This window comes from Orycteropus afer, unplaced genomic scaffold (assembly GCF_000298275.1).
Source record: "Orycteropus afer afer isolate SDZICR_OR568_19922 unplaced genomic scaffold, OryAfe1.0 scaffold00018, whole genome shotgun sequence".
Taxonomy (NCBI): domain Eukaryota; kingdom Metazoa; phylum Chordata; class Mammalia; order Tubulidentata; family Orycteropodidae; genus Orycteropus; species Orycteropus afer.
In genome coordinates, this window is record NW_006921605.1 from 18,747,924 (window position 1) to 18,775,056 (window position 27,133).

The 27,133-nt window shown below is 50.5% G+C and overlaps 1 protein-coding gene across 1 annotated transcript in view; it reads left to right on the top strand.

Annotated features, from left to right (window-relative positions):
* Positions 1-3,916, top strand: part of ERN1 (endoplasmic reticulum to nucleus signaling 1) — an 84,649-nt gene extending 80,733 nt beyond the window's left edge. Inside the window, 4 exon segments of the mRNA XM_007959719.2 lie at positions 1,827-1,950; positions 2,397-2,464; positions 3,705-3,891; positions 3,894-3,916. Coding sequence (XP_007957910.2) covers positions 1,827-1,950; positions 2,397-2,464; positions 3,705-3,891; positions 3,894-3,916 — 402 coding nt within the window.
* Positions 3,917-27,133: the final 23,217 nt, after the last annotated feature.

Sequence of the window (27,133 nt, forward strand, 5' to 3'; positions counted from 1 at the left end):
GAGTCAGACACGGTCATCACACCACCCTGGAGTCTGACTGGAGGCCTGGCTGTAGGGAAGTCCCCAGAATGTGAGTCCCTTGAAGGCAGGAATGTTTGTGTAGTTCACTGCTGTGTCCCCAGTACCGAGGACCCTGCCTGGCACGTGGGAGGTGCTTAGTAACTATGTGGATGCGTTAGGCAAAGGGCGAGGATTTAATGCAGTTTTCCATGGCATACAGTTGGTATGTACAACATTGGGAACAGATAACAGATGACATGAAGATTCTGATGTCTAAATGTCTCTGAGGGACTTCTGAAAATGGCAATTGTGGTAGTTATGTTTGTGTGTCAACTTGGCTGGGCCTAGTTGAGTAGCTGGGCAGCTGGTGGTAGTTATTCCCCGTGATGAGACTGACAGTCAACTCCATGGTAGGATCTACCACAAGCAGCTGTATAGCTGCCTTTGGGATGTGGTCTGCTTCCTGTATTTAAGAAGCCTTGGGAATGGTCTCTAGCCTATGGCACGCTTGGACCCTGCATGTAGCCGTGTCATTGCTCAGCAGCCTGCTATGCTCTGCCGACCTTGGGACTTACAATGGACTTAAGTTAATGCCAGCCGTGTGGTTTGGTAACATTGGGACTGTGCCTTTTTCCTTGTCAACCTTGGAGCTTCTCAGCCTTAGCAGCCAGCCGCTGTCTGAGTGAAGAAACGCCTCTAGCTCCAGTGGGCTGGGAGCAGGAGGCAGAGCTGGACCCCAAGGTTGAGGGGCTTTCACCCAGCCCCTAGAGCCTGGCACTTTGAACTTGAACTTAAAAGCTCCAAATTGTAAGAATAAACTCCTGTTTGTTAAGGCCATCCCATCTGTGGTATATTCCTGTCCAAGCAGCACTAGGGAACAGAACAGTGATAATGACAAAACACAGAGCAGGAATCAGTCTCCCAGCAGAGGGACATCACTGCAGCTCAGGGTTAGGTTATGACTTAAATTCCTAGGATCTCCACGTCCCGTGTCTTGTGAGTACACCTGGCTTCCATCCTTATCAACGTATGTAATGGCTTAGCAGCTCGGATCCATGTGTCCCCAGTGTACCCGAGTCAACAGCCTGGAGTCATTGTGAGGCTTTCTATTGCAGTTGCAAGTTAGAGGTTCAACTAGTCTGGCTCTGTCTTTATCAGAGAAGGAAAAGACGATGGGTGTGATTAAGACTGCTTCATGTTCCTGAGTATGGAGTCATCACTCACTGTTTCTTCAACTGTTGGCCCATCTGACGGGTGGGGGCTCGGTGAGGCCGGAGCTCAGGGCATTCAGACATGGAGCATGGTATGAATCCAGGCCCCCAGAGCCCATACGCGTGACTTCCTGTCTTTCTAATGTTCACATGAGGACTGACAGCTCTCCATCAGTCAGGAGTCTGAGCATAGCCTGTTCCAGTGGGTAGAAGCAGCTCAGGATAAAGCTTTTTTTGTTACTTTATTTTGGTTCATTGACAAATACAGATAATGTGGGTGGTTCTGTGTAGAGAGTATGTGTGCATGTGTGAAGGGGAAGCATCTGGGGTCTGGGTGCCACCATGTATCTATGACAGCCCCCTCTATTACTGTGAGGGTCTGTGCAGACTGTCCCCAACAACCAGCAGACACAGTGCTGCACAAGGAAAGAAGTTGATGGATTTGGGGGTGGAGGGAACACAGGGCACGTGCTGCCAGCTCTGAGGCCTAAGGGTGCTTTCGGTTCCCTTCTGACTCATGCATAGTGACCGTTCTGTTGCTTAGTGCGTCCCTCCGCCAGCTCTCAGGATCTCTTGAACCCCAGCCACCATGTGCCGCCCTGTCTCCCTTCACAGGATGTGAGTGACCGGATCGAGAAGGAGCCCCTGGACGGCCCGATTGTGAAGCAGCTGGAAAGAGGCGGAAGAGCTGTGGTGAAGATGGACTGGAGGGAGAACATCACCGTCCCCCTCCAGACAGGTGACGTGCTGAAGCCCCGAGAGACAGCACAGAAGCATTTCAGAAGCAACAGCCGTTCCCAGGGAGGGACTGGGGCTCCCTGGGCACCAAACGCTGCATGCTAGGGCTCGAGCCGTTCTCTGGGAGGGAGTGCCCTTGCAGTTTAGGGACAGGCCGGACCATGACACTCACATGCCTCAGTTTTGTTCTCAGGGAATGGGCTCGTGAGTGTCCGAGGGCTTTGGAAAACTAGGTGGCTATTCTGACCCCGGGAGCCGTCGGTAGTGGGACTGGGAAGAACACGGCCTCAGGTTCCACTTGGCCTCGCCCTGTGTGAGTCACATGGCCTCTCAATCTGATTGCTCAGCCCCTAGCAGCCACAGGATGTGTTTTCTTTGGAATGTTTGTGTGGTCATTTGCCATTTGCTTAACCACTGCATTCCCTGATTTTTTTTTTTTCCTCCTAGATCTTCGTAAATTCAGGACCTACAAGGGTGGCTCCATCAGGGATCTGCTCCGAGCCATGAGAAATAAGGTTTGTGAACAATGGGGTGGGGACCTCAGGTGGTAGCAGTGGGACACACTCCTCCTCTTCCCCGTGCTGTACTCCGCCGTGTGCGAGGCTGACAGGCCTTGGCTGGACCTGACAGATTAGAGGCTATTTTTTCCTTTAAGCTGGTTTTGTCTTTAAGGACACCGAGGTAAGGAATTCAGCTTTGTGAAACCGGCCACTCTGATCCCTGTGTCCTTCATAGTCACTGTCTGCTGACTGTTATGGTGCCTCTACCTGTCTGATGTGTCAGGTGGCACAAATGGTTAAGCACTTGACGACTAGCCAAAAGGTTGGCAGTTCGAACCCTACCCAGAGGTATCTGGGAAGAAGCGCTGGTGATCAGCTTCTGAAAGGTCAGGGCTTTGAGAAGTCTGTGGTGTAGCTCTGCCCTGCACACCTGAGGCCACCATGAGTCGGAATAGACCGACAGCAACTGACAACAGCCACCCGCCTGATACAGCTACCGTTTAAACACACCTGAAATGACTACCCTCCAGGGCAGCTGCCCACACAGGGCCTGGTCTCAGGGCCTCAGGGCACGGGGTCTCACTTGTTGTCTGCAAGGGCCTGAGAGTGCTCTCGGCCTGCGCTATCAGCTTCTTGTTGTTGTTGTTGTTATGTGCCGTCGAGTCGGTCCCCTCTCATAACCACCCCTCCTTGGGTTTCCGAGGCAGTATCACTACGGAAGTAGATTGCCTCATCTTCCTTCCGAGGAGCGTCCACCAGAGGAGTGTCCACCAGCCTTCTGGTTAGCAGTCAAGTGCCTTAGGCACTATGCTACCAGAGCTCCCGTGCTATCACCTAGCAGCCTTCAAACAGCCCCACCCCCATACAGAAGAGGCCTCAAGCCCTTTGGGCAAACACTCCAATTCCAGGCTCCTTTGTCCCACTTGCGGCTGTGGGCAGTCTTGTCAGGTCCTGATCACTCTGGAAATACTGTCTGTCACCTGCCCGACCAGCTGCTCTGGAAGTGACCTCCCTGCTGTCCGGGGCGGGCCTTGCTCAGCTTTGAGGCTCCTCCCTGGGCTCTTCCTGAAGCAGGGCACACAGGCGGGGAGATGGGGACGGACGTGGAGCTGCGTTAAGCTGCTCTCCGTCCCGTTTCTTTACAGAGAGCCCAAATCACTGACGTTCTGTCTCCCTTGCGTAAGCAGAGGCTGTTCTGCGAGCACGTCCTGTGTTCTGGCGGCTGAGCCTCTGTCTGTGTGCTCCCTGTCTGCAGAAGCATCACTACCGGGAGCTGCCTGCAGAGGTGCGTGAGACACTGGGCTCCCTCCCCGACGACTTCGTGCGCTACTTCACGTCCCGCTTCCCTCACCTCCTCTCTCACACCTACCGGGCCATGGAGCTATGCAGCCACGAGAGACTCTTCCAGCCCTACTACTGCCACGAGCCCCCAGAGCCCCAGCCCCCCTGCCTCCCGACGCCCTCTGAGCCAGGTGACCCCTCCATTCTGGGCAGCCCCAGCTGGAACTGACGGCCTGGTCTCTACAGCCCAGAGCATGACCCCTCCTGGCTTAGCGGGGAGACCAGGCTTCCCAACCAAGTGCCTTGAGCTGCGGCTGCTGCCAGCAGAGGACAATGGTGACCCAGGAAGTGGGAGTGGTGACCCCTCCTGACCATCAGCTGGAAGGATGTTGGCTGTGAAAGCTGTACAATCGGGGCGCCCACAGCACAGGGCCCATGCCAGAGGCAGTGAAAGGAGCCCCCTTCGCCCTTCTGCTGGATCAACTTGCTTCAGACTTAGGTTTCTTTCTAAAATCCCTGTTTGATGTCAGCCTGCAGGCTGAGAGGGCCTTTCTGGAAGGGAGAGGAGGAATCCTGAATTTTGCTGGAATTCTGAACCAAGAGTGTCTCTCTCCTAGACCAGTGAGGCTGAGAGCACACCATGTGCTGCCTCTCCTGGAAGTGGGGCTTGAGAGGTAAGGGTGCCAAGGAAGGGGAGCTGTCATCCCTGGGGACAGGAGATGCCATGGTGTCACAGGCACACCCGGGTTCCCGCTAGCCCATGTTTTCTCAGAGCAGCAAGCCTTGAGCAGCGGGTGCAGTGGCAGGGGGGGGTCATCGATGTGTTCTGGAAGGTGAGGTCACGTGTAGTTTTTTTCTCTTGGACACAGAGAAGGTGCTGTGTCTGGAGGCAGCTGGGTGGGTGCTGCCCGGGACACTGGTGGCCTGAACAGTGGCCTTCCGTGGGGCTCTGCCCTGGACTACCCACCTGGGGATGGTCGGGAGTATCTAGAGGCCAGAGGTAATAGTCCCCTGGCCGTTGAGGAGGGCAGCCAAGACCAGGCAGGGACAGGCCTTTGACATTGCAGGTGCAAGCTGAGTGGGACCCTCATGGCCACCCCAAGAGCCTCAAGCCAGCGAGAGGCAATGAGGCCCCTCTGTCCCCAAGGCCAGCAAGAAAGGGCAAGCACAGGGAGTTGGGGCCAAGGCCAAGGTCACTGTGCACTTAGGCTTTTCTGGTTTTTCTTGGCAAATTTTAATAACTTTTTATTTTGATCAAACTGTAGAATCTACTTTAGCTGTAAAGAAGCAAAACTTTAAGCTTACTTGTGAAGAAGAGACACGAGCTATAATGTCTTCTCTTTGGGGGTTAAGGTCCTAGAAGTCCCAATTCCCCTCAGAGAGTGCTCATACCTGGAGCATCCGCTCACGGTGAAGAGTAAGCCATAGCCACACTCTGTGAAAGTGCTGAAGGCTTCAACTTGTGTTTTCCAGATTATGTCAACACCATGTTCTTGTTTTCTAAAATTCACGTACTTTTTAACTTTAATTTCCATCAGAAATCCCTGTCTTTTCTCTGCCAAGAGCCTTAGAGGTTAAATGTAACCAGGGTGTCCTATGAGGAAGTGTTGCCGACGTGCTTTCTCCAGCCAGGCCTGGTGAACCCAGACTCTGTTCAGTAGTGAGAATTTTAACAAGTTTTACACTGACTGACAGAGAAGTCACTGTCTCTTCTTCTCATAAGATGTTTTCCGGTGTGTATTTTCATTAGGGCCCCTCATCAAAAGTTTTTATCCTGGCTTTTGTAAGTTCTCTTCCTTTCAGAAGGTTGGAAATGATTTTTTCCTTCACTATATCCCCATCTTTACTCTTCATGGATTACCTCATTTTGACCTTGGAACGCAGGAGATGGGCGTCTTCTGGCACGGCCACGGCCAGGCGCCTCTCTTTTCCCGCATGCTGACACACCGTGACGTGGCGGGGCCTGCTTCGGATCCCCTCCTCCCTCAGTGGTCTGAGCTACTTCAGGTGCCATCCTCCCTGAGTGGTCTGAGAGAGAGTTCACAGGCCACAGGTGACCGCACGGAGCCGTCAGCGCCCAGTCCTGTCCCAGAGTCCACCGCTCACGTTGTTCTCTTGCCGCGTTTCCTCTTTTAGGAGTAGCAGGGGGCCTCCAGCTGCCCAGTATTTGCAGCAGCCCCCATTTGGCCCACCTCACCACGGGGACAGCTGCTTTCAAATGCCTGTCCCACTTATCCTGTTAGTTCCTAACCACCCACCTGTCTCCACGTCATTTATTCAACAGGATACTGGGTCCTGGGGGTATAGAGATGCACCACACGGGCAAAGTTTCTGCCTTCCTAAGAGCTGCTAGGGAGAGACAGCAACGAAGAAAAAGTGGGCAGCAGACAGGCGTGCAGTCTGGGTTTGGGGCTCTTCCCCCTTTTGCTGCCTGTGCCTCAGCGCCCACCAGAGCTGGAGTAGGTTTGAAGAGGCCTCATGTGGACACCTGTCACGGGCAGACCTTGAGCATCACCTAGCACGTCCAGTTCCAGCCTCTAGAGTCCCGGCTGCCTTCTGCGCACGGCACAGTGGGAAGCTGTCTTCTGGACGAGAGCAGAGCTCTGCAGCGTCGCGTGTTGTCTGTGGCTGAGCTGTTGGAGGTTTAGTTTGAGTCAGGGGCCTTCTGCGATTCCTGGAAGGAACTAGAAGTGTTAGCAGAGTACCGTCTTCATTTGTAAGGCAGAATGTCATCCCGTCGGTTAGGAGTCCCAAGGACACTGTCACTGATTCAGCTCTTGTGCTGGACCCGTCTCTGGCACACATGCCAGCACTTCTGTTGCTTCTTGGGTCTTTTCAGAAGAGTGCCACAGCATCTGCATTCGGGCATCTTGGTGTCATTCACTGAGTCACCTCCTGGGTGAAATGTCCAGTCCTGGGTGCAGAGGTGTTTTCCTTGCCCCTCCCCCAAGTGCGGTAGTTGTCACGGCACGTCCCAGCGACACACTGCTCTGATCAGTTACACGCGTCGTATCGGGAGATCCCAGGAGAGTGGATCCAGCAGAGTGTTTCCTTCCCACCTTCTCATCGGAGTTAGCCCTGAGCCCTCAATAAGGCTGTGTGTGCGTGTGACGTGTTGGCAGTCCTTGTCACTGAGGTCCAGCCGCTCGTGGTCGCTCATCTCTCTCGGACACAGTGCTTTCTCCTCTCGGCTCCCTCCCTTTCAGAAGCTGGACTTGGGCCGGGTCTGGTTTTCCTGAGTCTGTGCCCACTCTCCATCTCGCTCAGCTCCGTGGTCCTCAGCCTGTGGTCCTCACGGAAGGTGGGCTGGCCCGGCCCTCACAACCGTCAGCGCTGGAAGAGCTGGAAGGAGGGTGCGCACACCCGCCGGGAGCCTCTTTACATTCGTTGTTCCGCTCCTCTCTCTGCTCCTTCGGTTTTCGACGTCACCGTTGTCTCTGCTGGCATTTCCCCTCTTGGCTCATTCCTTCACGAGCCTGGCCTTGACTTTTCCCAGAAGGAAGTCACCAGTTGTGCCACCTCCCAGGGTTGGGCCATTGTCTTTTTAACCGAAGTGTCCTCTCTCTTCCTGTACTTTGTTTTCTCTACGAAACAGTGATTTCCCACGAGGCCCCGTATCAGCACTTAATGTCCTCTCTGGGTTCACTGGGACACCTCATGGTGAGCCTCACACTGGAGGAGCCTTAACTAACGCTTCCGGCCAAAGTCCCACCCTGTCCCCTCTCGCTGGAGGTGCTCTTCTTGCTGTGTTTGGTGGATACAGTATTCCTTTTCAGTCCCGGAAGCTGTGATGGGGTCCCCACCAACCTGAAAGCATTACCAGTCGACTACGTGGCGTTCACAGAGCAAGCTTTGTGATGTCTTCTTTCTATAGCGCCTTATTTATTTAACCTATTTATATTTATTTAATTTTTACTCTGAAGTGTCTCCCGTTACAAATGTACTTGTGAAAGCACACCAGATTCAGTTTGGGCACCCCTAACCATTTGAAAACTGGAAAAGGAAAAGTTATACTGTATCCTTCCATGGGATGGAGGCCTTGCAGGAGTCTTGTCATTAAAGGTGAATCATTTGGTTGGGGTAAGATGTTAATTTTTAGATGATTAAAAAAAAAAAAAAAATCCTGTGCCGTTGTGTCTTCTCTGTGGACGGTTAATTGTTGTTGCTGTGTGTTAATTGTGTAAGGCACTCCTCTCCGTGGAGCCTGAGATCCTCTTTTTAGCTTTGTATTTTATAAACTGCCAGACTGTACAACTTTTATGTGTGTTTTTAAAGCTGGATGATGTGAGGGTCGTGATCTAAGTCAAACGGCATATTTTTGTACCTCCTGTACAGTTTTGTAATTCTGCTGATTGACGATGTCATGTTGAACCAATCACAAATAAAGGTAGTTTTAGATTTGGAGATCAGTTTCATCTTCTTCCAGAGCTGAACGGTGCTCCCCGGCCCAGGGCTCCTTCTCAGCTGCGTTCCAGGGTAGGGTTCTTGGGTGGTGAGGTCTGAGCCCCTGGCTCAGCTGGCGGAAGGGAGGGCGTTGGCACTGGGACTAGCCTCCTGGGCCCAGGGGGCTGGAGCACCCTCCTGGGTGGCTTTTTGTGGGATAAAGTTATTTGAAGCTCTGCAGGAAGTTCTTAAAGATACTGACTTGGGCTGAATTCTTAGAAGGGGCAGATTTGTCACCTGGTGAGAATTGGGCCCCAGCAGAGTTTGGGGCATGGGTCCAACTAATGGAATCCCCGGGAGGTGCAAGCGGTTAGCGCCCGGCTGCTGACTGAAACGCTGGAGGTTCAGGTCTATCCAGGGGGGCCTCAGAAGAAAGGGCTGGTGATCGGTTCCTGAGGAGCCACTGAACACTGTATGGAGCACAGTTCTCCCCGACACACGTGGGGCTGCCGTGAGTCAGGGTCAGCTCAGTGATACCCGGTCACCGGTACAGCAGACAGGGTACTGGGCCAAGGAGGAGAGAGCAGTCCTTATGGTGCCTCAGCCAACACGACGGGAAGGCCCAGACCTGAGTGTCAGCACATAAGACACCTGCACAAGCCAGGGACACACTCAGGTTCCCCACGTGCTTCTCCTGCCCCGGCCCAGCCCCTGGTGGTGAGATTGGGTGAGGCTCCCTGCTCTCCTGCACCCCCAGGACAAGCTCCCCTCACGAAGGAGGGTGCTGAAGGACCCACCAGCCCAGGTCAGCTTAGCAGTGACTGCATGGAGGAGGCTGGCTCCTTCTGCTCTGAAGACACCCCTCCCCTGTGCCTCAGTGGGCCCTGGAGCACCATTGATGACAGCAGACACACCCTCCCCACTCAGGCACTGGTCCCAGGGACAGTCAAACCCCAGGGAGGGTGAGGGGCAGCACCTGTTCACCGCCTCAGGTCACCTCACATGGTAGTAAACTTGCCCTTGGATTTCCCCCCCAGAGCTGTTAAACCAGCCCTGGGCCTTAGCTGCTTCTGAGAACAGAAAGGTGGGGTCCTCACAGGAGGGGCACCAACCAGGGGCTGGGACTCCTCCTTATCCATCCCACACCAGCCCAGCTGTGCTCCTGGGACCTGGGGACACTGTCAGCAGAGGGGCATGGAGACAAGTTTGCAGCTTTGCATGCTGAGTTAGCATCGCGCTGCAAAGAGGATGCTTTCCTCGGAACGTTTGACACTTTCCTTAAATCTTCATAGAACCAGATACACATGTGTGCACGCACACGTACACACCCAGATATTCCATCAGTAAATGTTCCTGTCTGCAGTCTCTTTCTGGACTTGGACGGTCTGTATCATTTGCACTGGGCATAGCTTTGGCTTCAGGACATGCCTTGATTGCTTAGTCCTCTCTCCCTGAGACAAGTATGTTCCCTGAGATCAAGAATATTTGACCTCTCTCACTGCAGCGTTAGACTGACCAGACCCTTTAAAACCAAACAAACTCACTGCTGTTGAGTCAGATCTGACTTATAGCAACCCCTCCTTGGGTTTCCGAGGCAGTATCAGTGTGGAAGTAGTTCACCCAATCTTCCTTCCGAGGAGCAAGGTCAAAAATCAGCATGAGCCCACCTCTGGGCCCGTTAGTTGTGGGCCCAGGAGCAGGGCGGGTAAGAACATGGCAGCCCCTGGGAAGCCATATTGAGAGAGTGGAAGGGGCGGTTTCCAGACGGGGTCAGGGGATGCAGGGCTGGGCAGCCAGAACAAGAACGTGGTCAATTTGGCCTCCAAGAGAGGTCTTGGCCGATGAACCCAGTAAGTAGGCACTCTGTTCACATTCCTCCTCTTCCTGCCACTCCCCCAGCCTCTCCAAATCCACCTGACCCCTCCCGGCCTGCCTCAGAGACTGGGATGAGACCGCAGATACATGCTCATGGAGTTTTCAACTGTCGCAAAGCTGCAAAGACTAATCACCAGCATGACTCATGACCAAATCAAGATTCCAGGCACTAGAACGCTGAGCCAGAACCCAAAGGATGATGGGAAAGGGCTGCCTTGACATTAAGGAAAAGGTGGTTGATTGTAGGAGGGACCCCAGACTGGGGAAGTGGTGGGGTGTTCTTCACTGACCCACAGAGACCCAGCCTCCCTTAACCGGCACTGAGCAAGGCCGACTGTGTGCGTGTGCAGGAAGTTGGCGTGTGTGCTCCGGACGGGCATTTGAAGCACGCCCCACACTAGACATCCTACTCTCTAAGGATGGGGGTGAGGGTGGGAGGTGAAGGGCCTGGAAAGTGTCACAGACATTTGAAGACATGAGAGGCATGTGACCTAAGAGACATGAGAGCTGCCTGAGTCCTCAGACGTCTGTGCTGCGGATGAGGAACTGGGTTTTCTGTCTTGTTCTGAAAGGTTTAAACTCGATAAAGGGGAGCAGACTCCAGGCCGGCTCATCCTGGGCTTCAGGAGGTGGGCTGCCTTGTAGCCCGAGATGCCCAACGACTCAGAGGGAAGCCACAGGAGGCAGTGAGCTCTAGGTCTCTGGAGGAATCCAGCAGAGGGGAAGGCCCTCAACCTGAACAAGCAGCAAAAATTTCTCACGAGGCTGGACTTGGGTCTCTTCCAAATCAGAATGAACAGCTGAGGCCAACGCCTCCCTGAGGTAAGTGTCTGAAACAGGGCTGTCTGCTTGGGGTGTGACTCACAGGCAGAGGGCAGGCAGAGGGGAGGCAGCCAGGAGAGAGCGGTTCCCACAGTGGGGCGAGGTGGGGCCCGGGGTGTGAGGTGGCTGGGACAAGGTGGCTGAACCCAGGAGCAGAATCCCACAGGGGCCGAGGATCCCCCAGGCCCAGCCCTGGTTGCTGCCATTTTTCTGATTCGGGGCATGAGAAGGAAAACGCACAGGCAAAGATTGCTGGCTTGGGTTTAAGAGGTCGTCTCTGGACCTACTGTGCCGTAACCAGGAACATGACCTTGGAAAGGTCTCACAGTCCTTTGACCAAGAAGTTTTTCCTAAAATATTGAACATTTCAAGATGGCAACTGGGCTCACCCTGCCGTCTTCCCGCACTCAAAGACACCACAGAGGGTAAAAAGTGTTCGTGTGTAGCTGCCCTCAACAGTAAGAGGAAAGTGTTTGGACCGAGAACTGGAGGAATCACTGAGAAACTCAATGCAGCTGTGACCAGATTAAACGGGGAAATTTGACCCCGGGGGCGGGGGGTGTGGGTGAAGAGGAAACAGGGGTCAAGGCTGCAGAAAGAGAACTGGAGGCTTTCCCCAGGACACCCTCCCTTCCCACCTGAGAGACTGAACATCAGAGATGTCTGTTCCCAGGTCAGTCCCTGGGTGGTGCAGGTTGTGCTAATAACCTAAAGGTCAGTGGTTCAAAGCCACCACTGGCACCTAGGAAGAAAGGCCTGGCAATATGCTCCCATTAAGATTACAGCCAAGAATGATGAGACCCCAAGACTTCGGCCCCTGGTTACGCTTCAGGCTTGGAATTGAACTTACTCCCGTGGCTTCCAGCCAAACAACAGGCAGACATACAGGGTGAACATTTATCCAGGTAGATAAGTCCTTAGAATGATCAGTCATAGGAGATCAGAGAGCAGTATTTGCACAGGGAGACAGCGCAGGGGGCAGGGATGCATAGGAAAGAAGGACAGGGAAGAGAGCTGTTACATTGTGGGGAATAGCAGACAATGTCATGAAATAAAATGTTTGTGAACTCCTGTATGGAAAATGAATTTGCTCTGTAATCTTTCACCCAAATCACAATTTTAAAAAAAGATTACAGCCAAGAAAACCCTGCTCTGTAACACATGGGGTCACTACGTGTCGTAATCGACTCAGTGGCAATGGGTTCGGTTTGGGTTTTTTTTTTTTTTTTTGGTGTTTCTAAATAAATGCAGGGTGTGTGGAAGCTTGGAGGCCAGTGAGACCCCACGAGCACCTACACTTCAGCAGCCACCAACTCCTGCCGGGGAGCACGTCCCAGCTCCGCCCATTCCCACTGGAGAGGTGCAGGCTGTGAGCCCCAAGGGCAGTTCCTGTACCTCACCCTGGTGCTTTTCTTACCCAGGTGGCTTCCTTACTCAGGTGCTTTCTTTTCCCAGGTGACTTTCTCACCCAGGTGGGCTCCTCACCAGGTGGGTCCTCAGCCAGATGGGCCTGATGGGCAGAGGCAGGAGATGGGAATGGCCACCCCCACCTGGAACTCCCAACTGTAACGAGGAGTGCCATCCACCTCCCTGCACTTGAGAAGAGCCACCTCTGAGGAGACGTCATAGAAGGGCGTACATCTGAGGAAACGGACTTCACAAGAAGCATAATTAAAATATCCTTAGAGAAGGGAAGGTGACATGTGTATGAAACAAAAAAGAGCCGAGTAGATATCTTGGAACTGAAAAACAGAAATGTGGAAATCAGATCAACTGAGGGCTGGTGGACACAGCTGGAGAGGAAATGAGGGTCTGTAAGTTCAGGTGTGAGATTTCTCCCAGAATCCAGCACACAGAAGGGTAGAGGTGGGAAGAGGACAGAAAACCTAAAAGATGGTGGCAGGCAGGAAAACACCCCATCCTGATCCCTGAAACCTGTGAGCTGAGAGATTTCACAAATGTGATTAAAGATCTTGAGGTGGAAAAGTTAGCCTGGAGTATCCAGGGCCCAACGTAATTCAAAGGCCCTGTAAAAGGAGGCAGCGAGCGTCCGAAGCAGAGAAGGTGACACCGTGATGGAAGCAGGGTTGGAGTGACGTGTTCCAAAGACAGAGGAAGGAGCCGCACGCCACGGGATGCAGGCGGCTTCTCTTGCTGCTGCTGTTAGGTGCCATTGCGGCAATTTCCAACTCACAGCAACCCCACGTCACAGAGAACTGCTCAGTAGGGTTTCCTGACTGCAGTGTTACAGAAGCAGATCTCCAGGTTTTCTCTTAGAGCCCCTGGATGGGTTCAAACTGCCAACCTTTTGGTTAGCAGCCAAGCTCTTAACTGTTGTGTCATTGTTGTTGTTATTTCCCATTGAGTCAGACCCAATTCATAGCGACCCCTCCTTGGGTTTCCGAGGCGGTATCACTACGGAAGTAGATTGCCCCATCTTCCTTCCTTCTGAGAAGTGGCTAGTGGGTTTGAACCGCCAACCTTCTGCTTAGCAGTCGAGTGCCTTAGGCACTATTCTACCAGAGTCACCAGGGCTCATTAGGCAGTCTCTGGAAGCTGGGAAAGACAAAGACACAGATTCTTCCCTGGACCCTCTAGAAGGAATGTTGTCCTGCTGTCTTCGTTGTCTAGTGTTGTTATAACCGAAATACCACAGGGGGGTGGCTTTAACAAACAGAAATTATCTAACAGTTTAGGAGGCCAGAAGTCCTGGTTCAGGCACTGTCTCTAGGGGAAGACTTTCTCTATCAGCGAGAGGAGGGTCCCTGTCTCTTCTGAGCTTCTGCTCCTGGGTGATTTTCACGTGACTTGGCATCTCTCTTCCCCCATCTCTGCTCTGCCTGCTTGTTTAATCTCTCTTATATCTCAAAAGAGATTGACTCAAGATACACCCTCCTCTAATCCTGCCACATCAACATAACAAAACAATCCCTTCTGGAAAAAAAAAAAAAACTAAACCAAACACTGCCATCAAGTTGATTCCAACTCATAGCAACCCCCATTGGGTTTCCAAGGCTATAAATCTTTACAGGAGTAGATCACCTCATCTTCCTTCTGTGGAGTGGCTGGTGGGTTTGCACCACTGACCTTCTGGTTAGCAGCCAAATGCCTTATCCACTATGTGATGAGGGCCCCTTCCAAAGGCATGTTGTTGTTGTTATGTGCCATCGAGTCTCTGGTAGCTTAGTGCCTAAGGCACTTGACTGCTAACCAGAAGCCTGGGGGTTCAAACCCACCAGCCACTCCTCGGAAGGAAGATGGGGCAATCTACTTCCGTAGTGATACTGCCTCGGAAACCCAAGGAGGGCTCGCTATGAGTTGGGTCCGACTCGAGGGCACATAACAACATCCAAAGGCATAGAGGTTAGAAATTACCTTACATATTTTTTGGGGACATAATTCAATCCTTAAGACCTGCCAACATCTTGAATTAGGACTTCTGACTTAAAATAACAAATACACATTTTAAGCAAGGTCCCTGGGCGGACACGGTGGCTGAAACAATAGGCTTAGACATACCTATGATTGTGCAGTGACACAGGACTGGGCTACGTTTTGCTCTCCTAACACCACCACTTGAGTAGCACAAATGGTTTGTGCTGGGCTTCTAAGTGAAAGATGAACCCTGGAGGCACAGTGGTTAAGCACTTGGGTGCTAACTGGAAAGTCAGTGGTTTGAGGCCAAAGCAGTGTGTTTTCATAAAGATTATAGCCCTGGGAACCCTATAGGACAGTTCTCCTCTGTCCTCTAGTGTTGCTATGAATTAGAATCGACTCAATGGCAGTGGGTTTTTGTAGTAAAAGTATGAGAAAGAAAAGGGCAGCTGGTGGTACCTTGATGTCCATGTTTCCAGAAAGAAGGCACCCTCCTGTTATAGGGAGACCCTCTGTGATAGCTGGAGTTGGGCATCAACTTGGCTGGACCACAATTCTGAGTGGTTTAAGCAGTTGTGATGTGGGTTATTCCCATGATGAGCTCGGATGTATATATGTTTTGAGCAGCCAATTGGTTGAAAGGGAGTTTCCCTAGGGGTGTGGGCTGCTTCCAATATATTTATGGACATCCTGGGAAAAGAGACACTTGTCTGTGGATCAGGCCCCTGTTGTGCTGCCTACAACTGTCCGTGAGCGAACAATGCACCATTCGGCCTGGAGATGAGCTCGTCAGCCCCTGCAGCTGCGTGAGTCGGGAAAACCCTCCAGCTTGACGTTTGATCCAGGAACGTGGGACTTGCCAGCTTCTGTAAGTGTGTGAGCCATTTTCCTAAGATCCATTTCTCTATATGTATGTATATAAACTTTACTGGTTTTGCTTCTCTAGAGAACTGAGGCTAACACACCCTCTCAGCCTCCCCCTCCTTCATCTCTTTGGCTGTTGGATATTTATAAGTACATTTGGGGCATCTGCATAGATCACCCTCTTCCAAAACATTCTTAGGCTAGCTCATTGCAAACCTACTTGTGATTGTAAAGGGATAATCGCTGCCAGGCTGCAGCTAAAATCATCATCATGTCTTTTATTAGGAACTCTGATGGCATAGCGGTTAAAGTGCTCGGCTGCTAACTAAAAGGTCGGCAGTTCAAACTCACCATTCGCGCCTCAGGAGACAGATGTGGTAGTCTGCTTCCATAAAGAAAGCTTCCTTGGAGGAAAGGTTTATCTAAGGAAGGAAATTTTCTTTGTTGGTTACCAGGGGTGGGAGGGGAGGGGAGGGAACACTGTTAAGATAGGTGGAGATAAGTATTGATTTGGGTGAAGAGAAGAGCAATGTACCAAATGTGAGTGATCAACATGGTGGCGATGAGGAAGAGGAAGACATAGAGAGGTACATGAGAGGTGCAGACAACAAAGATGAACCATTTTGCACATACAGTGTTGTGTTGTCAGTGAAGGCAAACATGGGTATACGGGTGGATAGATGGGTGGACAGGCTGAACTATTAGGTAAGTCTATGAAGTGGGGAGGGTATCCAAGACCATGTGTAGGGTTGGCAGACAATGGTCCTATAAGTGTATTTGTATGATCTGTAAGAATTCCCAGGTGTATAGTAGAGCTAACAAGGGACAAGGTTGTAGTCACTTCTTGGTCACAGCCAGCTACCCAGAGGGACTGAGTAGTTGAACCGGTGGACTGGGGACCACAGTCACAGGGGACATCAAGCTCAATTGGCATAACATACTGCATAAAACATTGTTCCACCTCCTACTTTGGCGAGTAGCGACTAGAATCTTAAAAGCTTGCAAGCATCCATATAGATGCAACAATAGGTCTCTCTCGTCTAGAGCAAAGAAGAATGAAAAAAATCAAAGATTCGTGGAAACAATTAGTCCTAGTGACTGGTACACCATGCAATCTGCAACCTATACAACTATGAGACCAGAAGAACTTGATGGTGCCTGGCTACCACTGTCAACCACTCGGAGGGGGATCTCTGTAGGAGATCCTAGATAGAGAGGAAGAACAATGTGGAACAAAACAAAAAATCATTTGGGGGAAAAAAGAGAGGGAGGGGGACCAGGTTTGCTCTGATAGAGCCTGGTGGAACCCCTGAGACTACGGCCCCTAGCTGCCCTTCAGGTCTGGAATTGAACCCACATCTGTGGCTTCCAGCCAAACAAAAGACAGGCATATGAGTTGAACATTTACCTGAGGTAGATACATGCCTTGGAGAGAACAATCATGGGAGAGAGAAGGGCTGTTTATGCACAGGGAGACAGCTCGGGGGACAGGAGTGCATGGAGGGATGGACACTGGGAGGGGGTAACTATGGGGAGGAAGTGGGAGGGGAGCTGTTGCATTGTGGTAAACTGTGGTCAATGTCATGAGACAACGTGTGTGTGAACTTCTGTATGGAAACTGAATTTGCTCTGTAAATTTTCACCCAAATCACAACCAAATAAAAGAAAGAAAGAAAGCTTCCTTGGCAACCCTATGGGAAACTTCTACTCTGTCCTATGTTGTTATTGTTATGTGCTGTCGAGTCGGACCCAACTCATAATGACCCCTCCTTGGGTTTCTGAGGCAGTATCTCTACAGAAGTAGATTGTCCCATCTTCCTTCTGAGGAGTGGCTAGTGGGTTTGAACCCCCAGCCTTCTGGTTAGCAGTCAGGTGCCTTAGGCACTATGCTACCAGAGCTCCCATAGTGCCGTGATAAGTCAGAATCCCCTCCACTGACTCCACCACAGCTGGTTTTGTTTCATTAGGCTGAGTGGCGGGGCGCTTGCACACCACAGCCACTAGGCGGCAGCAGTGTGCAGGCTCTGTTGCTCCTGGGCCCCAATGTTCACTTGGCTCGAAGAGGCTGCTGCACCTTCTCCCGCTTCTCAGGGCGGCTCCAAACCCCTGAGATGAGGCTGAGGTCCAGACTAAAGAAGGCCAAGGAACCTACTTTTGTCAACTCATTTCCTTCATTAGCCATAGTCTTCTAAGTAATGCATATCGACAAACCCTTTTACATTCCTACGGAGGACCCCTGCACCTCAGGACCCTTATCTGTGTAGTGGGGACAATCTTGGGGTCTGCTCTGCTTTCTGTGAATCTGCATGAACCAGTACATTGACTAGGGTGTCCTTGAGCACAACTCCCAGTCACGGCACTGTGCCCGTCCAGGCCACAACAACAGCAACCCCCACCAAACGTGGTGGAGTGCTTATCGCATGCAAGGCTCTGGGTAAATGTTTTACAGGTTAGTGCATTTATTCCTCCCAGGGGCCTCTGGAGTGGGGAGCTGCGAGGTGGGCAAGAGGGACTCCTAGTGTAAGAGCTTGGACGTGAGATCCCAACTGCCTGACTGTGTTACCTCACCAATTAGTCAACCTGTGCCTCAGTTTCTCCATCTGTAAAATGGGGATAACAGGATCAACTCATAAGACGGCTGTGAGGATGAAGCACGGTGATACATGCCAAGAGCTCAGAACAGCGTTTGGCACACGTGGTAAGCACCACAGAAGTGAAATGTGGTCTGCTATAATTATTGGTAGCCCACATTTCATTTCTGTGTTGCTGCTATAATTATTGGTAGGAGCTCTGGTAGCATAGTGCCTAAGGCACTTGACTGCTAATCAGAAGGCTGGCAGTTCAAACCCACCAGCCACTCTTTGGATGGAAGATGGGGCAATCTACTTCCATAGTGATTCTGCCTCAGAAACCCAAGGAAGGGTTGCTATGAGTTGGGTCCGACTCGACAGCACATAACAACAACAACATAATTATTAGTACCCCGTTTTGCAGTAAAGCAAACTGAAGCTCAGAGAAGTTAGCAACTTGCCCAAGGCCATGCAGCCAGCAAGGGGTTGGGCAGGGACTTGAACACAGGCCCTGCGAATCCTGCTCTGTCGTTCAGTCTGTAGGCCATTTGGCTTCCACCCTCTAAGAAGTGCCAGCCTCCTACGGCCTGGGCAGCACTTCTGCTCTAAGTCTCTGGCTTCCGCTGGCAGTTGGGATTAACTAGAACATATTATATTGAGAAAACGTTCTCATCCTGCTAAAATACCGTGGTCCTCAGACCACAGCATCAGCAGCACCTGGGAGCTTGTTAAACACGTAATTCTAGGGGTGGCTAATCCTGGAGCATAATGTAAAAACATAAATTCTTGGGCTTTACCCAAGACCAAACCAAACCCAGTGCCGTCAAGTCAGTTTTGACGCATGGTGACCCCACGGGTAACACAGTAGAACTGCTCCCTACGGTTCTGGCTCCAGTGTTAACAGAAGCTGATCACCAGGCCTTTCTCCCATGCTGCTGCCAGATGGGTTCAAACTCCCAGCCTCTAGGTTGTAGTCGAGTGGAAACTGTTGGTACCACCCAGGGACTGCCAAAAAAAAAAAAAAAAAAAAAACCTCTAAGAGGGGAGCCCAGCAACCTGCATTTTAGCAAATTCTCCAATGATGTGAACACATGCCAAAGTTTGAGTGCCCCTGCTGTAAAGCACGTGTTTTATAGAACCAAGCCCCTGGCTAACAGAGCTCAGTAAACAGGTATCGAGCATGATCTTAGCAGCTCACAGAGGAATGCACCAGAAACAGAGCATTGTGGGAGGAGAGGACCGGCCCCAACTCTGCCAAGGGAGTACAGAAGTGGGTCTCCACTCTGGGTACATGTAAGAACTGTCTGTGTAGCTTTCAAACTGGGCACCCATAAGACCACTGCCATGGAGTCAGTTCTGACTCATTGTGACCTATAGGACACAGTAGAACTACCCTGTAGGGTTTGCAAGGCTGTAATCTTTACGGACGCAGACTGCCTCATCTTTCTGCCACTGAGTGGCTAGTGGTTGGAACTGCCATGCTTTTGGTCAGCAGCCAAGCACTTAACCACTGTGCTACCAGGGCTCCTTAAACCAGGCTCACAGGGTTACAATTTGACTGTTCTAGGACTGCTAAACAGAAGGCTGGTGGCTCTAACCCACCAGCCACTCCTTGGAAGGAAGACTGGGCAATCTACTTCTGCAGAGATACAGCCTCAGAAACCCAAGGTAGGGTCACTATGAGTCGGATCAACTCGACGGCAGTGAGTTTGATGTGGTTTTTTTAGAGCAGAGGGACACTGTCAATTGCTGACAGCTGTGCAGAGGCTCTTCCCCGCCGTCGGAGTAGCAAAAGTCTTAGGCATCACAGTGGTTTCCAATCCAAAAGAAGCCTGAAGAAGGGACCCCGTAACCTCTCCCCTTCTCAGCTCTCTGACTGTCGAGTGTTTTCAGGTGACTTTGCTGCACAGAGCGGGTCCTCTGGGCCCTCTGAGCACGGCTGACCTGGCAGATCCCAAACACCCCAAGTCCGACCACACTCTGTGCCTTTGTTGCAATGGGGCTGCTGGGTTCTCCCTGCCCTGCCTGTTCCACCCTGTGCACAGGTTCTCATCCCTGGTTGCACACAGGGGTTGCCCGGGGAGCCTCAAAACCATGTGCGTGACCATGTGTGCACTGTTTGGGCCATAAAAGCCAACCCACTGCTGTCAAATCAGTTCTGACTCTTAGTACCTCCATGTGTGTCAGAGTGGGACGCGGCTGGACAGCCACCTTAATTTGGGTCTATGGCAGATGCCATGGAAACAGATGCTGTGCGACAGTCACAGGGACCCTTCAAGGCCTTGGGCTCATGCCCTGCCAACATTCTGCTCTGGCTTTGTTTTGCTAGGGTATGTACAGGAAGGTTCCCAAAGGACCTTCTGTGAAGAAAGTGAGGCACAAAGCACCACGAGGAATCGCTCCATGGCCCAGCAGACCCTCAGCATCCCTGGCTTTGGCTCTCTGTGGTCTCTGACGTGATGCGTAACGTTGCTAGGCCAGGAGTTTGAATGGTGCAAGCCGTGAGGAAGGCCTGCAGCGCGAGAGCCTCTGCTTGGGAGTGAGGCTCGCTGGCCGCCAGCTGCCTCCCCTGCACTCACCCTTCATCCTTTCCCCTTCTTCGTACAAAGTCACCCTGCTGCGGCATGTGGCGAAGGGCTATGGGTCTTAGTCACAAATAGGTCAAAGACGAGGCTCAGCTTTGTGTGAACTAGCCTACCTCCCATTAAACTCTCTGCTATCGAGTTGATTCCAAGTCATCGCAACCCTATAGGGCAGACTAGAACTGCCCAAAGGGTTTCCGGTTTCGGAAGCCCAGTGCCATAGCTTTCTCCCGCCGAGCCACCGGTGAGTTTGAACTACCAGCCTTTCTGTTAGCAGCTGAGCACTTACCACGGTGCCCCCAGGGCTCCTAACTCAAGGGTGGCTGATCCTGGAACTGTGTTATCAAAGGCACCATCAGTGCGGAAGAGGGAGTCGAGTCCATCCACAGGTGAATGGACAAACACAATGGGGTCCATTCAGGCAATGGGATTGTATTCAGGGATAGAATGGAAGTACAGACACACGCTACAATATCAACCATGAAAGCGTTACACTGAATGAAATAAACCAGATGTAAAACGACAAATGTTTAACGATCCCACTTACATGAATGTGGTAGCTATGTTTGTGTGTCAATTTGGCTGGGCCTGGTTGAGTGGCTGGGCAGCTGGTGGTCGTTATTCCCCACGATGAGACTGGCAATCAACTCCATGATGGGCTCTACCATAAGCAGCTGAGTAGCTGCCTTTGGGATGTGGGCTGCTTCCTGTATATAAGGAAAAGCCTTGGGCATGGTCTCTAGACTATGGCATGCTTGGACCCTGCATGTAGCTGTGTCGTTGCTCAGCAGTCTGCTATGCTCTGCCGACCTTGGGACTTACAATGGACTTAAGTTAATGGCCTGCCGTGTGGTTTGGTAACATCAGGACTATGCCTTTTTACTTGTCAACCTTGGGGCTTCTCAGCCTCAGCAGCCAGCAGCTGTCTGAGTGAAGAAACGCCTCTAGCTCCAGTGGGCTGGGAGCAGGAGGCAGAGCTGGACCCCAAGGTTGAGGGACTTTCACCCAGCCCCTAGAGTCTGGCACTTTGAACTTGGACTTAAAGCCTCCAAATTGTAAGAATAAACTCCTGTTTGTTTAAGCCATCCCATTTGTGGTATATTCTTGTCAGAGTAGCACTAGGTAACCAAAACAATGAAATAAGTCTCTGGGTGTGGCAAACAGTAATTCTTTCCGCTATCACCCAAAAGGTCGGAGCTTAGCGTCCACCCCTGAGGCAACTCTAAAGAAAGACGTGGTTATCTGCTTCCCAAAACCCAGCCATGGCAAGGCCTCTGGAGCAGTTCTACTCCAGGAGGCAGAATCAACTTGAAGGCAACTGTCACCGGTTTTTCAAACATGAACTATCTCCAGAGGACAAAGGCAGAGACAGGAAGTAGAGGAGCGGTTACCAGAGGCTGGAAAAGAAGCGGGGCGGGGAGTTATTGTTTCGTGGATACAGAGTTCCTATTTGGAGTGATAAACAAAACGGTTTAGAAATGAATAATGGTAATGACTGCACGAAAAAAAGGGGGAATAATTAAAAAAAAAAAGGTCATTTGGGGCGTTAGCCGGGCACAGGAAGCACATGACTTCTATACAAGGAGAGGAAACCAAAACCAAACCCACCGCCCTCCCAGGAAGCCTTAAACAACAGGCCAGGTGACGCAGCCCGAGCACTCAGCGCCCTTGACCTCATCTCCACAGACCAGTGAGCGCCGGACCGACCCGGGGAGCGACGCTCTCTTCATCACACTCACTGGGCCTCTGCCCACAGGGTAAGTGCATGCTTCTCACTTTCCCTTCCGCCAAGCTTGGCAGCAGTTGGCGCAAGCGCCAAAGGCTGAGTTCTAGTCCCTCCCCCTCCGTGAGCATCAGTTTCCCCCGCGTTCCTTTCTTGACTGGAGCATCTTGCGCTGACCTAGGGCTCCGCCTGTCTTGAGCGTCAGAGCCCTGCCTTGGTGTTTGTTTCCTGCTTTTTTGCCCGCTCCTCCCCCTATTTCCTCTCCCGCTGTGCCATTTGGGTGACCAGTTTGGAAAGGCGGGGATGCCTTCCTGTCCACTGGCCCGTACAGGGTGATCTGGTCCCTCTGAGCCCACGCTTGGGGGTAGCGGAAGGGCCCTTCGGACCCAGGGTGCATCTTGCAGCCGCGTGCATCCATGATTTATTTCACTGGGTTAAATCCTACCTGCCTCGGTACTGGGGATTTCCCCTGCCCCATGCTCACATTGTTTTTTCTAGACATGTAAGAACCTGTTTTCCCTCTTTTTTTTTTTTTTTTTTTTAATCAACGACACCTAACAGTAATCATATTTTATTTCTTTACCTCTAGCCACTCCTGGGAAGGAAGGAAGGTTGGGCAATCTACTTCCATAGTGATACCACCTCGGAAACCCAAGAAGGGGTTGCTGTGAGTCTGATTCTACTCGAGGGCAATGAGTTTGGTTTGGTTTTGGTTTTAACACGTGTCAAAATTTCTGTGGATCATGGAACTTTCCATACTAAAATGTTGCTCAAGGTAACACATTTCTAACAAAAATATTTGCCTGTAGTGCCTTCATTTCAAGATTGAGGAATTAACATATGAAAATTACACTTAGGTGGTAAAATCCTGTTACAAATATAAGATAAATAGCAAATGGTCTCCTGTGCTAGTTTACCAGAAAACCTAACAGTGAGAGTCATGCTCAATGGCCTTGTTTAACTAGAGGGACAATAGGCAGGGTGTCATGGAAGAATGAAAAGATTTCACAGTTCAGATAATCCTTAGTCCTGAGAAATACAGAGAGGACATATTAATGAACATGATGATTTCTCTTTTCCCTCTTTATTCCCTTTCTAAAATTTCTAAAATATGGGACCCGTGGCCATCCAGTTGACATCTGACTTGTGTCAACACCGTGTGTCACAGAGCAGAACTGCTCTGTGGGGATTTCTTGGCTGTAATCTTCACAAAGGGGAGCTCTGGTAGCATAGTGGCTAAGGCACTTGACTGCTAACCAGAAGGCTGGCGGTTCAAACCTACCAGCCACTCCTCGGAAGGAAGATGGGGCAATCTACTTCTGTAGTGATACTGCCTCGGAAACCCAAGGAGGGGTCACTATGAGTTGGGTCCGACTCGATGGCACATAACAACAACAACAACAACAATAATCTTCACAGAAGCAGCTCACCATGGGTAGGTTCAAGCCACTGATGTTTAGGTTAATAGTTGAGTGCTAACCATTTGCACCACCGAGGGCACATGAATCATACGAAAAATCTTACGAAACATACATGTACATTATGTTGTTGTTATTGTTACATGCCATCGAGTTGGCCCCGACTCATAGCGACCCCTCCTTGGGTTTGCAAGGCAGTATCGCTATGCAAGTAGATTCATTGTCCAACCTTCCTTCCAAGGAGTGGCTGGTGGGTTTGAACTGCCAGCCTTCTGGTTAGCATGTACATTATACAGCACAGTAATATAAGGAATAATACAAGGAACGCCCCTGAACCCACCACCCAACACAAGGATGGAGCTTCACTAAGTTTTGCGTCTCTCTGTGTGCTACTCACCTCCCATCCAGACATAATCACCGTCCTGAATTTGGGGTTGATCGTCTCCTTCATTCTTTGTTTTCAGTACTTTATCACATAGGTGAGGAGTTCTGGTAGCACAGCTGTTAAGTGTTCAGCTGCTAACTGAAAGGTTGGTGGTTCAAACACATGCAGGGTCTCTGAGGAAGAAAGATCTGCCAATCTGCTTCCATAAAGTCGATTTTGACTCACAGCAACCCTATATGACAGGGTGGACCTGCCCCCATTGGTAAGAATTACAGCCTAGAAAACCTCACAGGGCAGTTCTCCATCACGTGGGGTTGTTATGCCTTGAAAATTGAGTGGATGGCACCTAACAACAACATCACATACGTGTGCCTACTAATTGTTTTATGAAATAGTTATATAGCATGTACTGTGTGCTAGTCATTCCAGGTGCTTTAAAATATTTCATTTAACCCACACAACAGCTCTATGTTGTTGTTGTTGTTGTTAGGTGCCGTCGAGTTGACTCACGGCGACCCTATGTACAACAGAACAAAACACCACCATCCTCACAATCCTTGCTACACCAGAGCCCACCATTGCAGCTGCTGTGTCAGTCCATCTTGTTGAGGGTCTTCCCCTTTTTTGCTGACCCTCCACTCTACCAAGCATGACATCCTTCTCCAGGGAATGGTCCCTTCTGACGACATGACCAAAGTAGGTGAGATAAAGTCTGGCCATTCTCGCTTCCAAGGAGCATTCTGGCTGCACTTCTTTCAAGACAGATTTGTTAATTCTTTTAGCCGTCCATGGTACTTTCAGCATTCTTCGCCAACACCACAACTCAAAAGCATCAACTCTTATTCGGTCTTCCTTATTCATTGTCCAGCTTTCACATGCATATGAGGTGACTGAAAATACCATGGCTTGGGTTAGCTGCACCTTAGTCTTCAAAGTGACATCTTTGCTCTTCAGCACTTTAAAGAGGTCTTTTGCATCATATTTGCCCAGTGCAATACATCATCTCATTTCTTGACTGCTGCTTCCATTTGTGTTGATTGTGGGTCCAAGTAATATGAAATCTTTGACAACTTCAATCTTTTCTCCATTTACCATGATGATACTTATTGGTCCCTATGAGGAAGGTACTATTATTAATCCCATTTTACAGGAAAGAAAACTGAGATGCTGAGAAGCTCAGTGACTTGCCCAAGGTTAAACCAAACCAAACCAAATTCACTGCCATTGAGTCAATTCCAGCTCATAGCAACCCCCATTGGGTTTCCAAGGCTGCAAATCTTTATGGAAGCAGATTATCTTATCCTTCTCCCATGGAGTGGCTGGTGTGTTCGAACCACTGACCTTTTGGTTAGCAGCTGAATGCCTTAACCACTACACCACCAGCGCTCCTTTTGCCCAAGATCACACAGGTAAAAAACTAGGTGGCCCTTGAGTTGACTCTGACCCGTGGTGACCTCGTGTGTGTGCGCCACAGTTTTCAATGGCTAATTTTTCAGAAGTAGATCGCCAGGCCTTTTTTCCAAAGTACCTCTGGGTAGACTTGAACTTCCAAACTTTCAGTTAACAGCTGAGCACATTACCTTTGGCACCATCCAAGGACTCCAAGGTTGCATACACACTAAGAGGTGAAAACAGGACCTGTCTCCTGGTTCTTAGTGTAGTTTTGTTAAGGCGTGTATCTAAGAGGAATTGTGGGCTACAGGGTTTAAGAATATTCACCTTTACAAGATAGTGCCCAATGGTCATCCAGAGAACCAAATATACTCTCACCAGCAGTTATAAGAGCTCCCGTTGACCCACAGCCTCTCTTAACAACTGTCTTGTCAGAATTCCTAACTTTGCCAATCTAATAGTTATAAAATGGTATCCCATTGTGATTTTAATTTTAATTTTCCTTTTATTAAGCATCTTTTCATTTGTTTAGGCATGTTTTCTTTTCTTTGACATATTATTCATTGGAGTCAAAGTTACCATTTATTTATTTCATATATGATTTGTAGGAGCTCTGGTGGCGTAGTGCCTAAGGCATTTGACTGCTAACCAGAAGGGTGGCAGTTCAAACCCACCAGCCACTCTTCGGAAGGAAGATTGGGCAATCTATTTCCATAGAGATGCCGCTTTGGAAACCCAAGGAAGGGTGGCTATGAGTCGGAACCAACTCAACAGCAGTGAGTTTGGTTTTTGGTATGGTGATTTGGGGGTCTTACTTAAGAAATTCTTCCCCACTACACTGATACAACACTCTCTCATATTTTCTTTTTTTTTTTTTTTTTTAATTTCACATATAAATCCTTAATCTAGATGGAATTGATTTCTGCATTTGGTGTGAGGTCCATTCATTCCCATATGGTTAGCCAATGGATCCAGCATCACTGATTAAATAATCCTTTCTTTTGCCCAAAAAAAAAGCAGCCCTGGTGGCACAGTGATTGTCTTAGGCTGGGTTCTCTAGAGAAGCAAAACCTTTGGCGCTTACAGAGAGAGGGAGGGGGAGAGAGAGAGGGAAGTTTTTCTCAAGGAAATGGCTCATGTAGTTGTAGTCCATGGGTCAGACGTCCAGCTGGAGGCGTCTCCTGACTCACACAGCTGCCAGGGCTGATGAACCCCAGATCGGCAGGGACCACAACAAGCTGCTGGCTTTGGAGGCTGACGAATCCAAGATCGGCAGGTAACATGTCAGGTTATTGGCTTATGGATGGCAAAGGCAACAATCCCAAGACCAGCAGGCAATATGTCAGGCCACTGATGAACATCACGATGGCGATGAGCCAGAGGCAGGATCTCAACCAAGAACCCAGAGATCTTTGCCGGATACCAATGTATATCGGAAGCAGGTCATACCCCCGAGGAAGCTCAACCGATTGGCTGCTCACCTCAGATCTCATCATGGAGATGATTACATTATTATCAGATCTCATTATGGGGAACGACTACATCATAACTGCTAAACCACTGAGAATCATGGCCCAGCCAAGCTGACACACAACCTTAACTAACAAGTGGTTAACCACTTGACTACTAACTGAAAGATCAGCTGTTCAAACTGACCAGCCACTCCGTTGGAGAAAGATGAGGCCAGCTGCTTCTGTAAAGAGTTGCAGCCTTGGAAACCCTAGGGGGAAGTCCTACTCTGTGCTGTAGGGTCACTATGAGTCGGAATTGACTTGATGGCAACAGGTTTGGTTTTTCCGTTGGTGGCTTCTGCCCAGTGACCTGCATTGCCACCTGGGGGCTACTATGGGCTGCATTTCCAGAGGCCCTAGGCCTCAAGTATTGAATAATCAGCTGAGTGAGGTGCAAGTTAGGATGAAAACTGAGTTGGGTGCTTATGTCAACTTGTGCTGGACATTTAGTTGGAGAACCTCAAGGCTTGGCCAGGTTTCCTGCCTCTGCCCCCTTAGCTATG